This window comes from Chiloscyllium punctatum, chromosome 44, assembly GCF_047496795.1.
Source record: "Chiloscyllium punctatum isolate Juve2018m chromosome 44, sChiPun1.3, whole genome shotgun sequence".
Lineage (NCBI taxonomy): Eukaryota > Metazoa > Chordata > Chondrichthyes > Orectolobiformes > Hemiscylliidae > Chiloscyllium > Chiloscyllium punctatum.
The window spans coordinates 47,527,969-47,543,904 of record NC_092782.1 but is presented as its reverse complement, the minus strand read 5'-3'; the positions used below and the strand labels follow the sequence as shown (position 1 = coordinate 47,543,904).

At 42.6% G+C, this 15,936-nt stretch overlaps 1 protein-coding gene across 1 annotated transcript; it reads left to right on the top strand.

Annotated features, from left to right (window-relative positions):
* Positions 1-3,464: 3,464 nt before the first annotated feature.
* LOC140466650 (carboxypeptidase A1-like) lies at positions 3,465-15,183 on the top strand. The gene is made up of 11 exons (XM_072562090.1): positions 3,465-3,529; positions 4,309-4,390; positions 5,084-5,218; positions 6,159-6,257; positions 7,047-7,148; positions 7,793-7,894; positions 9,434-9,544; positions 10,510-10,600; positions 12,476-12,675; positions 14,153-14,237; positions 14,999-15,183. The coding sequence occupies exons 1-11, from the start codon at positions 3,465-3,467 to the stop codon at positions 15,181-15,183; spliced, it is 1,257 nt and encodes a 418-aa protein (XP_072418191.1).
* The last annotated feature ends 753 nt before the right edge of the window (positions 15,184-15,936 follow it).

Genomic DNA, 15,936 nt, shown 5'->3' with positions numbered 1-15,936 from the left:
CTGCCCCATGACCCAACCATGGACCCATCCTCTGACCCTTGCCCACACCCATTGCTCCCTGACCCACCCATGACCCATCCTCTGTCCCTTGAAGCCCACCCCCTGACCCTTGCACAAACCCACTGCCCCATGGACCACCCTCTGACACTTGTACATACCCACTGGCCCATGACCCACCCATGAACCCATCCTCTAACACTTGTACATACCCACTGTCCCATGGCCCACCCTCTGGCCCTTGCACACACCCACTGCCCCATGACCCAACCATGGACCCATCCTCTGACCCTTGCCCACACCCACTGCCCCATGACACACCCATGGACCACCCTCTGACACTTGTACATACCCACTGTCCCATGGCCCACCCTCTGGTCCTTGCACACACCCACTGCCCCATGACCCAACCATGGACCCATCCTCTGACCCTTGCCCACACCCACTGCCCCATGACATACCCATGGACCCATCCTCTGATCCTTGCACACACCCACTGCCCCATGACCCATCCTCTGACCTTTGCACACACCCACTGCCCCATGACACACCCATGGACACACCCTCTGACCCCTGCACACAACCACTGCCCCATGACCCACGCATGGACCCACCCTCTGACCCTTGCCCACACCCACTACCCCATGACCAACCAATGATCCACCCTCTGACCCTTGAACCACCCCCCACAGCACCTTAGACCCACTTCCTGTCGCTTGAACCACACCCCCTCCACAGCCCCTCAGACTCACCACAGCATCATGGACCCACCTCCTGTCCGTTGAGCCACCCCCACCACTGTCCCTTGGATGCCCCCCAGAGCACAGTGGACCCACACCCTGACCCTTGAACCAACCCCCACAACCCCTTTGACAGCTGCCCCCCACCCCTTGTCCCTTGATCCACCCCACTGCAACAATTCAGAATTACAACCCAGCAAACATGCTGAGCTCAAGACACATCAACTCCCTTTGCTTAACAAACGGGTCTGGAACTCAGATGATTTGAGACCAGGAGTTGTGTTCTGAATGGGTTATCTGCATCTGTAGTGTTCAGCAACTGTTGTCCACTCTAAGGAGTTTGTTTCTTTAGAATTAGCTTTTCCATGAGCATACTAATACAGTTGGTGTCTGTGGAATAAAGCATGACTGATCTAGAAACTAAATGCATCCCAAGTGCTTTTCCTGCATTACATTTGGAAAATCATAGTCAATATACCCACTATCTAACACATAGGCCATTAGGTCCTGCCAATCTATCAGATTTTAGTTTGTTGAGCTTTTCTAACACTTTTTCTTAGTTCAAATCTTATCATGGCCTTGATTCAATAACAAGAGCCCAATAAAAGAGAAATTGAGACCAGGTACCTCAACAAGTAGTCCTGAAAAAAATTAGGTCAATGGGGTTTAAGAGAGAAACCCTCTGGTAGCAGGGATCAAACATGAAGCCGAGGAGGGTGACCTTGGTTGTCTAGAATTAATCATAAGAACATTGTGAACAGGAGGAGCCATTCAGAGTGATGCCATCACTGACTGAGGTTACCATGAAAGAAAAACCAAAGAACTGCAGATGCTGGAAAGCAGAAACAAAACCAGAAACTGCTGGAAATACTTAGGTCTGGCAGCATTTGTGGAGAGAAAGCAGAGTGAACATTTTGAGTTCAGTGAATCTTTTTCCTATCCACAGAAGTGAAACAATGTGGCGTTGGAAAAGTACAGCCAGTCAGGCAGCATCTGAGGAGCAGGAGAGTTGTCAGAATGTCGACTCTCCTGCTCCTTGGATGCTGCCTGACCGGCTGTGCTTTTAGATTAGATTAGATTACTTACAGTGTGGAAACAGGCCCTTCGGCCCAACAAGTCCACACCGACCCGCCGAAGCGTAACCCACCCATTCCCCTACATTTACCCCTTCACCTAACACTACGGGCAATTTAGCATGGCCAATTCACCTGATCTGCACATCTTTGGACTGTGGGAGGAAACCGGAGCACCCGGAGGAAACCCACGCAGACACGGGGAGAATGTGCAAACTCCACACAGTCAGTCGCCTGAGGCGGGAATTGAACCCGGGTCTCAGGCGCTGTGAGGCAGCAGTGCTAACCACTGTGCCACCGTGCCGCCCACACATTTCTAGCACCACACATTTTGACTCTGATATCCAGTATTTGAAGTCCTCACTTTGTCCTATTCCAGATGCTGCCAGACCTGCTGAGTTTTTTTCAGCAATTTCTGATTTTGTTGCCATAAAGAACTATCCTTCTCAACTCCACCCCTCACAGGTGGCATGGTGATCTTCAGGTTAAATCACCCACAAGTCATATCTCTCTCAACAGAGAGTAACACTATGGTCTGATAGGACTATGGTGACTTTGCCCTATACCATTTAGCTGATCAGTACCTCAATTCTAGTTACCTGCCTTTGCTGCACAACCTCTAACAACAAAAACCTATCAATTTCTGTTTTAAACACTTCAACATACCTGGAACACACAACCTTTTAAGGGACAGAATTCAAGGTTACTCTTTACACCAGTGCACTAGATTTTAGTGATTAATGTACATGGAGACCTGAATACATTTGCTGTTGAATTGCATTGATCCCAGTCTCTCTAATGAAGAAGATCTTATAATTTGCCTTTCTTGGATCTAAAATAACGAGTGCAAAATGTCCCGTCTTGAACCCCACCTGTTGTAGTTTTGTACACCTGCTTTGTCTGTTGATGTTGCTTTGTAACCTACCTGCCATCTACACTATTTTTACAATGGGACATAACCATGAAGAAGTGATGCTTCATTTACACAGAACCTTGGTCAGACCTTATCTGGACTAATTGCATTCAATTTTGGACACTGCATATCAAGAAGGATAAATTGGCCTTGGAGGGAGTGCAGTGGAAATTCAGCAAATAAAATCTGTAGCTGAAGGGATTACAAGGACAAGATGCATTAACTTAATTTGTTTTTGTTGAGGATATGAGTTTGAGGAGTGTTATTGCAAGTCCGTTGAAGCAAATCAAGGTAAAATGCTAAAGGAATTCTGTGCAGGAGCTATATCCTCTCCTCTCCAACTATTGTTGCAAAAGGTTCAATAACACATTAGCTTACTCAACTACCTGTTCATTTCCTCTCAGTGTCACTATCCCTAACCCCAAAGCTAAATATCAGAAAGAAAATGGTGTGGAATGATTTGGTTCATTTTGGAAATCACCAATATGCAGCTTTTTCATTCTTCAATTTATTTGTACATTGCCAAGTTATAAAGAAGTATATGTTTTTATCCACAACCATCAGGAGTTTTCTGGAAAAACAAACAAGGTTTTGATATAAACAGTTCCAATTTGCGTGGGAAATATTCCACTATTCTACAGATTAATCTTGGTCATCAATCTTTGGTCCAAGTCGTCCACTTGGCACCTCTCACTCTTTAAATAGATCCCAGTATGTTTTAGCTTTCCACAAGGCTTCACCATGAGAACACTTCTAATTTTCTCAGCTCTGCTGGTGGCCATTTGTGCTCAGAGCAGGTTTGAAGGGTGAGTTACTGTCTTGTGACCAGATTCCTCAAGTTAATTTGATCAATTACACAGAAAGATTGAGCCTCACCCTTTATTGAGTTTGCAGATTGTGAGGGGAGAGGCATGCAACTGGCTTCTTATGTGTCCTCAAGCCTGGGATTGGGTTGAGGAGGGTACGGGGACCTCCAAATAGATCTGGGTGTGGGCAAAGATTTGATTTGCTTGTGATTCCTCCCTTACCTAAATAAATGAGACTCGCATATGGATTGTCTGCATGGAGTATTTTGATGGCTAATCACAGTCTGAAATGGGTTAACGTACTCCCAGTTAATTTAAAAGTGGTCGCAGAATTGGTTCTAATGGTAACGATACTTAGAGCAGTCAAGAGTTCTGTTCAATTCCAATTGTGTTACCTGTGGATATTGTTTCTAATGTTAAAAGGGCAACACTGTTAGTGAATAAACTAGCAGAAGTCTCACTAATACATAGTAAATGAAAGCTTGACCTGGAGCTATTCCTAGATTGACCATACACCTTATGGTACGAAACCCAAAATTTGCCCAAATTTGACATGGTGAAAATCACTTCTCTCTCTCTCTCTTCAAGGGACTGTTTATGACATGAATCTGTACTCCTATTCCTCATGCGTGAGGCTCAACAAGGCAAAGTGGTTTGTAGTTTGCTTCGTTCATAGTAATTAACACAACGCCCATAAAGGAAACGCTGATACTGACCAAAATAACATGAAAAGGACTGTGGTTGCTGAATCTGGTACTGAGCACTTGCTCTGTTTACAGGGATCAGGTCCTGCAGATTACACCCAGAGATGAAAACCAGGTGAGCCTTGTGATGTCCTTGGAGGATCAGGAGCATCTCCAGGTGAGTCAAGAACAAAACTGAATCTCTCCAGAGCAAACTACAAACACATATAAACACCATCAATAGACAGTTGACACTGCACTGGTCTACAGTTGGCACCATCAGTGTGATATTTCAGTGGTAATGCCTTTCAAACCAGGCATAGGTTCTGTAACTAGTTATGAGCTGCCAAAACATTGGGAAATTCTAATAGGTTGTAAACTTCGGGCTGGAAATAAAAAATAAGGCTCTTACTCTATGACTTTCCGTTATAACAACAATAATTTATATTTATAGAGTCCATTTAAAGTGAAGAAATATCTGAAGGTTTCACAGATGCATTATCAAGAGAAGTATAACACCAGACTAAGTTTTTTCAGCCTTTGAACAATGTAAGCATGGCAAGAACTTTGAGAAAAATGGTGTGAGAACAGCATTGAGAAGATTCCTGATGCTGAGAGCAAAAAGTCTCAGTTTTTAGCCACATTTTGAACAGGGTGATGAGATTCTATTAGTGAATGACAAGGATCTAGCCAACATATCATACACAGGACTAGTGGCATTGTGTCAAAGCATATATCTTTTTCACAAAATCCTGTTTTTAATGACAACAAGAGACACCGCATTTGTTAACAGATTGTTTCAAGGAAATTCTGTCAAGTACTGCAAATAAATATTCTATATAATTGTTATCCTCTCCCTCTACAACTCCAGCTTGATATCTGGCATCGTCCTGTCAAATCTGACCTCTTTATAGATGTCCATGTTCCAGAGAACAGTCTTCAGTCCTTCAAAGTGTTTCTGGAATACAATGGTATTCAGTACTCAGTGATGATTGAAGACCTGCAGGTATGTCACTAAAGCAAAACTAAACCAGGTTAAGGAATTACATTTTAGCCTAGAGAAATTTAGCCAAATTTTCGATACATTATTTTTTTCTGATGGCTCCTGCTGGACTTGTCTGTGCAAATGGCTCTGTGTGAGACCAATGTGTGGAGGGCTATGTGTGTTTCAGAATATATGTAAGTGTATGCAACATTCTGTTGGTGTGACTGCATGCACTTGTGTGTGGACACAGAGTTTTTGTGGGTGGTGTACATGGATGTGATTAGGGTATGTAAGTGGGCCATTGCATGTGCGTGTATTTGGAATTATGTTTTGTGTATGTGTGTGTGTAGGATGTGTTTGACTGAGGGGGCGTATCAGGGTGTTGAGTTTGTAGTAGTGTGTATTTGAGGGTTTCGGAGGGAAAGTGAGGACTGCAGATGCTGGAGATCAGAGCTGAAAAATGTGTTGCTGGAAAAGTGTAGCAGGTCAGGAAGCATCCAAGGAGCAGGAGAATCGATGTTTCGGGCATAAGCCCTTCTTCAGGAATCTTTTTTGAGGGTTTTGGCCTATATTGTTTATTAGAATTTAGAAGAATGAGAGGAGACCTAATTGTGGTATGTAGGATGCTAATGGGGATTGTTAAAGTAGACATAGAGAGAATGTTTTCTCTTGTTCTAGATTTAAAACAGAGGTCTGGGGAAATTATTTCTCTCAAAGGGTCATGGATCTGTGAAATTCACTACCTCTGAGATTGGTGGATACTGGAACATTGAATAAATTTAAGGAGGAGGGAGACAGATTTGTAATTAGTAACTTGTATGGGGAGTGGGATTGAGTCTGAAATGAAATCACCCTGTGGAACGGTGGATCAGGTTCGAGGGCTGAATTGCCTACTCCTGCTCCAAGTTCTTATGTACTGAGAGTGTTAAAGGTTTTGTATAAAGCTACATCTTACCTTCAGGTGATGATTGACAATGAGAAAGCTGAACTGGAGCAGATGACCTCGATGGAACGCTCCACTGTCTCCTTCAACTATGGCAAATACCACACTCTGGATGAGGTATGCACTCAGGGGCTGTAATGGAAAGAAGTTACATTATATTTGTGTGCTATGCTCTGACAGCACAGTCACATAGGAGTCGGGGATGGTCAGTAAAACTATAATTAGTAGTTATCATCCTGGCATCAGCTGGGTTCTGTCTCTCTCAGTGAATAAGCCTGTATATCTGCTTTGCAGAAACTGTTGGTAAGAGCATCAGATAGGTCAGGAATAATGAGAAGGAAAGAACTGTCTCTCAGGCACCTCTGTCTACTGACCTTTCATAGCATTACTTTCAGCAAAATACCATACAACCCACCTAACCATCATCTCATTACATACTTGCAGCCATTTATCTTAGTTGGTATGACAGATCTGAAATAAGGGCTTTCATGGCATCTGGTAGTGTCCCTACCTCTGAGCCAAGAGGGCTAAGTTCACATTCCACCTGGCTCCAGCAGTGTGTAATAACATCTATGAACACATTGATTGGGAAATATCTGACAGATTGGAATTACTTAGATTGGTTAATGAGAATGTTCAGAACTAGTTATATTGGGTAGTGATTATAACCATGACTTGGAGGGTCTTATGGCACAGTGGTAGTGTCCCTGCCTCTGAGCTAGGAGGTCTAGGTTCCAGTCCCATTTACTCTAAAGGCATGTCATTAACATCCCAGGTCAGGTTTGATTTTAAAAAATCATGCCCGAAGTTTTTATTGAACACTTGCCCGATTATACAATCTCTCTTCTCCTGTCCTTCTACACATTAGTCTGCATTATTTTCATTGACCTGTAATTTTTAACACAGATCTATAGTTGGATGGACAGTCTTGCTAATGAATATCCAGGACTGGTACAGAAGCAGCAAATTGGGACATCATTCGAAGGCCGCCCACTCTACGTGTTAAAGGTATGGCAATGACTGAGGGCCAATTGCACACTGTCCTCTCGCTGCTTCAAAGCATTGGGGTGAATTGTGACCATCATTTCAGGCCAAACTCTGGGTCAATATCCCACAACCCAGGTTAACCAGCAGCATCTCAAAGGCCTGAATGTTTGAGCTTGTCCAGTTCTCACAGAGACAAGAAGGGACTTCTCCCTTTGGCACAATTTAATCCCAGCTCCTTGATCCTCAATGTATGATGTCAGCAGACAAAAACATTTTGAACAAGTCAGATAAGGGCTGTAAGACTGCCAACTCCTGGATAAATTCCTGGTGATTTTATCTCTCCATCCAGTAAAACTATCATTTGTTAACCCTTTACCAATATTGTGTGTGGCACATTGAGAATCTGCTGGTAAATCCATCATGATTAAAGGATGTGTTTCCATGGGAACAATGTTTTCTCATTGCTGGGGAAATTTGACCAGGGAGGATCATGTGCCTGTGCAGAAGTTGTCCCTGGGATTTGGTGCATTTGAGTGAATGAGTGGGAAAACAGGTAGTACTCTTAGCTTCCTCTCTGCTTCCCCACAGATGATGCTATGGACCTCCCAATTCCTAAGAGATGGGGTTGCGTTCTCTGTGTAACCATCTCCCATTCATTTTGACAGTTCAGCACTGGTGGGACTGGACGCCCAGCGATATGGATTGACAGTGGGATCCATGCCCGTGAGTGGGTCTCACCCGCCAGTGCAATCTGGATGGCGAAGAAGGTAAACTGATACACTTACACTGGATAGGGATGGAATCAATCTGAGTCACACAGACTAGGAATGTTCTAGGATCCATCACTGTTTTGTACTCAATTAGCTGACCTTGAATGTAAATGATGGTAGGGGGGAGGATTCAGAAAGGGATGAACGTCAAAGTTGGCATCAAGACCCTGAGTCAGGGAGATTGTTTGAGAGAGTGGGGTGGGGGGTGTCAGGATGTGACTTAGGACCCTGGCAATTGAAATTCTGAAACTTGTGTGACATTTAAATGAGCACTTGAAAAGCCATAGCATACAAGGATACAGACCAAGTGCTGAAAAAACAGGACTAGCCTAGATAGATAATTGATGACCTGCACAGACACAATGGGCCAAAGGGCCTCTTTCCATGCTGTAAAAACGCTGTGACTTCATGACTCTGTGACTGACTGATCCTGATGACAAGGTAGTTGATTCCCTACTCTTTTTCTGTTTCTTGTTCCATCTCTCACTATTTCCCATTATTAATGATTTTCCATCTCACATCTTTCTCTTAGTTTTATTCTCTCACTCATTTTACCTCTTTGTGTCTTATTCTGTTTCATTCTCTTTTGCTTTACTCTCTGTTTCACTTATCAGCTTTGCCTTGTTCTCTCTCATTTTCCAACTCCAAATTATCCGCCCCGATCAAACTTCAATTTCTCTGCTCTTTCTTTCCATTACCTTTACCTCTCTTTGTTATCAGTTTCACACACTTTATATGCTTCTCCCTTCTACATGTGCTCTTACTTTCCTTGCATCACTCAAACACTAGGTAAAAACAATGACTGCAGATGCTGGAAACCAGATTCTGGATTAGTGGTGCTAGAAAAGCACAGCAGTTCAGGCAGCATCTGAGGAGCAGCAAAATCGACATTTTGGGCAATATTCCTGATGAAGGGCTTTTGCCCGAAACGTCAATTTTACTGCTCCTCGGATGCTGCCTGAACTGTTGTGCTCTTCCAGCACCACTAATCCTGAATCACTCAAAAGGCAGCATCCTTGTGCTGGATGGCAGTGGGTTTCGTCAGGGTATAGGGTGGGAGGTGTTCCTGCAGCCTTGGAGTTTTACACACAGGGAAGAAGATGGCTGGGGGTATTATCGCTACACTGTAAATCCAGAGAGCCAGATAGTATTCTGGGACTTGGGTTCAAATCCAACCATGGTAGATAATCTGGAATTAAGACTCTAATGATGACCAAGAATGCACTAATTCCTTTGGGGAAGGAAATCTGCCATCCTGACTTGGTGTGGCCTACATGTGACTCTAGGCCCACAACAATATGGTTGACTCTTAACTGTCCTCTGGGCAATTAGGGAGGGGCAATAAATACTGACCTAGCCAGCAATTCCCTCATCCCATAAATGAATAAAAGAAAGTTAACACACCATGTTAGATATTTGGATAAAATGGAGCTACTGACACTTATTAAAATTTAACCTAGTCCCAGGCGACCCTGAGGAAAACAGTAGATATCAAACATTATCTGTTACATGACAAAGTCTCTCTTTCACTGACAGATCAGTCGTGACTATGGCCAGGAGCCCTTTATCACATCCTTGCTAAGGAAAATGGACATCTTTATGGAGATTGTGGTGAACCCAGATGGTTATGTTTACACCCACACCAAGGTTAGTTCCTCAGATTCTTCCTGCTTGACTGAGCCACTCAGTGATATTGCTAACCTCTTGGATTAGGCTGTGTGAATGTTCACCTTCCTTTTAGCCCTTTAAGTAACCAGCCCTTTAAGAGATGGCCTGCTTATGGCTAAGTAACATGTTATGTTGTCAGTGATGTACACAAACTGAATGCTCCACAAACACAGGTGATCTGATCACATATCACACTACGGTTGTGGGAACTTGTTGTGGGTGAATTGACTGTGTGTCTCCCTCACGTCAAAACCACATTTTAAAAAGTACTAAATTGGTTGTAAAATGCTTTGAGACATCCTGAGGAATTGAAGGGTGCTATAAAATGCAAGTTCCTCCTTTTTTCTCGGGATCTTGCAAGAACATTGTAATGCTCTGATCTCATGAGAACACTACAACAACTGATATTTATATTGCATCCACAATCCCAAAGTGTTTCATAGGAGCATTATTAAACAATATATGACACCAGTGCTTCAGGACTTATTGGTCAGATGACCTAAATCTTGATCAAAGACATGGGATTTAAGGAGTATTTGACAGGAGGAAAGACTTAGGGGTGAGGTTTAGGGAGGCAATTTCAGAGTTTGTTGCCCGAGTTGCTGAAGTTGCAGCCACCAATCAGCAGTAACTAAAATCAGGGATGCTCAAGTGGCCAGAAGCAAAGCAGGGCAGATATCTGGAGAGTTGGGAGGGTTGGAGAAATTTAAGAGTTAGGAACATAATTTGATTGAGTTGAAATCAAGGATGAAAATGTCAAAATCAAGACATTAGGACAGTGAGCACAGGTGAATTGGATTTTATATGAGTTGAGACAAGGGCAGCAGAAGTTTGAATCATCACAAGATTATAAAGAGTAGAATGTCAGGGACAAGCCAGGAAGCCATTGGAATAGCCAAATCTGAAAATAATGCGAGCATTCTGACAACATGACCTTTCTCCAGAACAGATTGTGGCGTAAGACTAGATCCACAGGCCCTGGAAGAAAATGTGTTGGGGTTGATGCCAACAGGAACTTTGATGCTGGGTTTGGAGGTATGTGATATACTTTTTCTTCCTCCATTAGCTCCATAAACTCCTTCCCCAACATCTCTGGATGGCACTGTGGCTCACTGGTTAGCACTGCTGCCTCAAAGAGTCAGGGAATTGGGTTCAATTCCACTTTTGCAAAGTTGGGTAGAGTCCTTGTAAACTGGGAGGCAGAAAGTTAGAATTTGGTGTTTATAAAGTGCTGGGGGGGGGAAAGGATTTCATGTTCCCTTTAAAAGGTCAAATGCTTTTTCTGTGCTTAGAGATTTAAAATGGATGTCTGTGAGCAGCAGCTTGAAAGTTTGCAATAACACAGAGAACATCCAAATTGAAACATTTGTATTGAAAGGCTGTACAGTTAGCAGGCCAAGCAGCAATTTTTATTAAGACAACAGGCTTTTAAAGTTGGCCGAACAATTTGAATCAGGTAATTAGATACCAAAAACCTATCAAATTTAAGTCTAATGGTTTTGACAACATAGGACCAATCCTTTTGTAACAAGTATTGATATGTCATCACGGGTATAAAAGAATGGGCAGATGCCATCCACCAGAGCTAATGGCCCTCAGCACTCAAGAGAGAATAGCTGGCTCTCGCAGCCTCCTCTATGTCTTCAAGAAAGCACCATCTAACTAACAACAGGACCAGCGCAAAAATAGTTAATATTCCTGACAGAAGAAGAGATGGAGAAGGCACAGAACATTCTGGAAGGCATGTAACCTAGCTGTAATTTCGAGAGACCTAAATTCTTTTTTTATATGAGTGGGTCTTATATTTATTGGAACAGCATACCATTAGAATCTTGCTTTATTTGGGAATACTTAGCAGTTAGAAGGGATTTATTCATTTTGTTAATAGTTTGGTTAATTTGTTTATTGTTAGAGTTAGATAAGTAAATTGTCACTTGTTGATTTTAAAGTGAATGTCAAGGATTTATTTTATTTAACCACCGGAAGTTGCTGAAAAGCAGGTTATACCATTTTTCATACTCCTTTTACAAATTATGGGGCGAGTTGTCCCTTTTTGAGTGCTTCAGTTTTAATTCTCAAAAAGGGGCTCAGCTCCAGCTTTATAACACCACCCTCAGAGCGCTGTCTGTGTGGATTTTGCTTGGGTGTTCCAGTTTCCTTCCACAGTCCAAAAATGTGCAGATTAGGTGGCTTGGCCATGGTAAATTGCCCATAGAGTCCAGAGATGTGCATAGGAAATGTAGGGTTAGAGAGATAAGGTGCATCTTTGGAGGGTTGGTGTGCATTTGATGGACTGAATGGCCTGCTTCCACACTGTAGGTTCCATGACATCTCTCCCCATTTGATAAGCAGCATGCTATCTTGAAGATATGCTTAAAGAAAAAAAACCTCTGAGAAAAATTTGTAATATGGTAATATTCTACTCAAGGCTGGGTCTGAGGTTATCAGATCGTGAGTGTCAGAGAGCTATTTGACCACCAGAGGTGTCACTGTTCAGTCTGATCTTGCCCTCACCTGACAACCACACATAATGATTGTGCATTGGCTGGAGAAAGGATGGACTGAGAGAGATGTAACGGTCAAGGGATAAGGGCCCAGGAATCAGAGTTTGGGTGAAGCCTCCTGTTCCTGAAAGTTCAGAGGCTGAGATCAGGTTAACTGGAGGAAGGTCACATGGGTTTCAAAATTTCACAGCAGTACCATGGCTGGAAGTAAGCAGATCTCAGGGACAGAAAGGATCAGACTTAGTTACTTACACCTCTGTGGCTCAATAACCGATCAGTATCATGCTGGCAAGATAGTGGCAGGTACCAATGTCTGAAAACTAGTGGCAGAGGTGCAGATGAGAGCAATACAAAGGAACTAAGCTGTTCATATAAAGATTAATGATGGTTGCTGTTCACTTGACAGGTCCAGGAACCAGTAGCAACCCATGCATGGAGACGTACCGTGGTCCCTACCCTAACTCTGAACGTGAGGTTGCAGCTATTGTGAATTTTGTGCAGAGTCACAGAAACATCAAGAGCTTCATCACTATTCACAGTTACTCCCAGCTCGTCATGTACCCCTTTGGCTACAAGTGCGTGCCCCCTGCTGATTACCAGGAGCTGGTAATTCAAACCTTTGTTTCCATTCTCTTTCTGATGAAGGGTCAATGGGCTTGAAATGTTTTCTCTTTACACATGCTACCAGAGCTGTCTAGTTTCTCAAGCACCCAGTCTTTTGTTGCACCTGATCCAGGTTGCTACTCACTGGAGTGCTGGTAGGAGTGTTGCTTTTCAAATGAGATGTTGAGGCCTTGGAACATTCTGTGGTGCTTTTTGAAGGAGAGTAAGAAATTCTTTTGGTATAAAAGAATAAAATGTTGGAAAGACTCAACAGGTCAGGCCCCATCTACGGAGACAAAAACAAAGTTAACATTTCAGAGATCTGATGTGAGGCCATTGACCCAAATGCCAAATTTGATCCCAGATCCACATTGCTCTTTGGGGATTTGCTGTATACAAATTGGCTGCTGTGTTCTCTCCAACAATGACTGCATTTCAAAGAATAATTAATCTGCTGAAAAGTGCTTTGGGATTCCTTATGATCATGAAAGATGCTATATAAATGTAATTAATTAATTTCTCTTTTGCAATTTAATCTTTTACAATTTAGTAACAGGAACTGTTTATACATAATTTTAGGCAAGTTATTAAATAGCTGGGGCTTAGCTGGTTCATTTGATGCCAACAGTATGGGTTCAATTCCCACACTGCTTGAGGTTACCATGAAGGACTCTCCTGCTTAACCTCCCAGGTGACCCTCAGGTTAAACCAGCCGTCTCACTCTAATGAGAGGGCAGCCCTATTGTCCTCTGGAACTATGGTGACTTGCCTTTACTAAATGGTGAGGTAGACCTCATGATACAGTGGGCTGTACATGGCTGAGTAATGGCCGAGTATGATATCATATCGTTATGTTATTCTTCTAATAATCTAGAGGCTTGAGTTCAAATCTCTTCATTGCCAGTGGGGAACTTAAAGTCAAATAAATAAATCTGGAGTAAAATTAAAAAGCAAGTATTAGCAATAGTTAGAGACAAAAAAAAACTGCAGATGCTGAAATCTAAGGTAGACAAGCAGGAGGCTGGAAGAACACAGCAAGCCAGGTAGCATCAGGAGGTGGAGAAGTCAACATTTCGGGTGTGACCCTTCTTCAGGACTGACTACAAAATTACCCAATCAAGAACTAACCCATCTGGTTCACTTATATTCCTCAGGGAATGTACTCAGTGTCTCCAGGCCCACGGCAATGTGGATGACATTATGAAATGGCCCAAAGAACTACTCAATATGGATGGGAAATAAATTCTGATCTTGCCAGCGACACACAGTATTTTATGAGTGATCAATAATGAAAATACATCCTAATAAATGGTGGACAAATCATGGGAGGAGATGAATGGTTGAATGGGTCACATGTCACACGGGTTGATTGATGTTTTCTAACTCCGTTCCCATTTTCTATGGTTAGTGTTCCAGAGCAGATTAAGGGATGGAGGTAATGTGATCAGCTGAATCTGCTGACTCTATTTTCTCCCTGCAGGATGCACTTGCTAAGTCTGCTGTCAGCTCTTTAACCTCACTGTATGGAACACGTTATAAGTTCGGGTCTATCTGTGAAACAATATGTAAGTAAAATAACAGTACTCCATAACAGTCACATGCAGCCTTTTCTTTAGGGTCAGCCTTGGCTGTATTTGTCCCTGAGCTAAAAAGTTAAGGGTCCAAGTCCCAGGGGACTAAGCACATAGTTTAGACTGACACACCAGTGCAGGGCTGAGGGAATGTTGCAGGTACCAACTTTCAGCTGAGGCCCAGCAAATCCCTTCAGCTGGTCATAAAGGATTTCATAGCAGTATTTTGAAAGACAAGGAGCCTTTTTGTCCTGGACAATAACTATTCCTCAATCAACAACAACAACAGAACAAAATACTTGTAGGAGCAAAATACTGCAGATGCTGGAATCTGTACTGAAAACAAAAAAATGCTGGAGATCACAGTGGGTCTGGAAGCAACCATATAAAGAGAGAGAGCGCAAGTTACTGATGAAGAGTTATCTGGACTTGAAATGTTAGCTTGCTCTCTCTCTACCGATACTGCCTGATCCACTGTGATTGCCAGCATTTTTATCTTCAAGACAAAATATCTGGTTGTTTATCATTGCTGTTTGTGGCAGAATTGAAATTACCTGCTACCTTTCCTACTTTATAACAGTCACTACCTTAAAAAAAATCACTTAGTTGGCTGTAAAATGTTTTGGGATCTCCTGAGATTGTGAATGATGCTACATAATTGCAAATTCAACTCTCTTTGAGAGGAGATGCATAAACAGATTATAAAACACTCTGAGACTGAATTGTTTCTCTCACTATCTCTGTTTCGATTTCAGACCAGGCTAGTGGAGGCAGCATTGACTGGACATATGACCAGGGCATCAAGTATTCCTTTGCCTTTGAACTCCGTGACACAGGTCGCTATGGTTTCTTGCTACCATCCAGTCAGATTCTCCCAACCGCTGAGGAGACGTGGTTGGCAATGAAGACAATCATGAGTTATGTTAGTGACTACTCATGATCTTTACATCAACTAGTGGCACCAAAGAACCCAGGATGGGACAGAGCTGAGATTATGGGTAGATTTCGATGATCATTCACTCTGTCAAACATTGTAATTTGAAACCACCTCCAGCCTCTGTCTTATTTGCATTTCTGACGTAGTGTTAGTAAATGAATGAGCAACAAAAACCCACAAATATATTTTAAAAAATCAGAAAGGGACAATTATGGCTGATATCTGGAATTCAATCCTTCTAATCAGTGTTGAAAATTTTCTTATTGCAAAAAGAGACAAATAAATATAACACTGTCCTGAGGGCAGAGGAATGTGATACTGTGCCTACCTCATTTTATTGGGTGGTAGTTGTAAAAGGGAGTATAAGGAAACACAGGACGGTCAAGAGCTAACTCTCACTAAGCAACCTTCTTCCAACACACTTCCAAACTACTGGTGAATCCTTCCCACTATGAATTAAACTTGGCAAATCCTTCACAAATTATTAAAAAACTCTTCCCCGAACACAGATAATCCCTCTCCAATGGTTAAAAATAAAGTTAGCTCGTCCTTCTGTAATAACTCTCACACTCTCAGAAAACCACAAAGCACATCAGAACTAATGAAATACTCTTCCAGCTCCAGTCTAAAAACATGGGAATGGTCCAAACTGATATCTGCCGCAGTACTGAGTGAGTGCTATACTATTTGAGGCAGTATCATTCAGATTCAGCCAAGGCCTCACCTGACTTCCCAGGTGGCTATGGAAGGTCTGTA

Coding starts and splice junctions, on each gene's coding strand:
- LOC140466650 (XM_072562090.1), top strand. CDS start 3,465: ATGAGAACACTTCTAATTTTCTCAGCTCTGCTGGTGGCCATTTGTGCT. Junction 4,391..5,083: donor AGGATCAGGAGCATCTCCAG/GTGAGTCAAGAA, acceptor CTACAACTCCAG/CTTGATATCTGGCATCGTCC. Junction 9,545..10,509: donor ATGTTTACACCCACACCAAG/GTTAGTTCCTCA, acceptor ACCTTTCTCCAG/AACAGATTGTGGCGTAAGAC.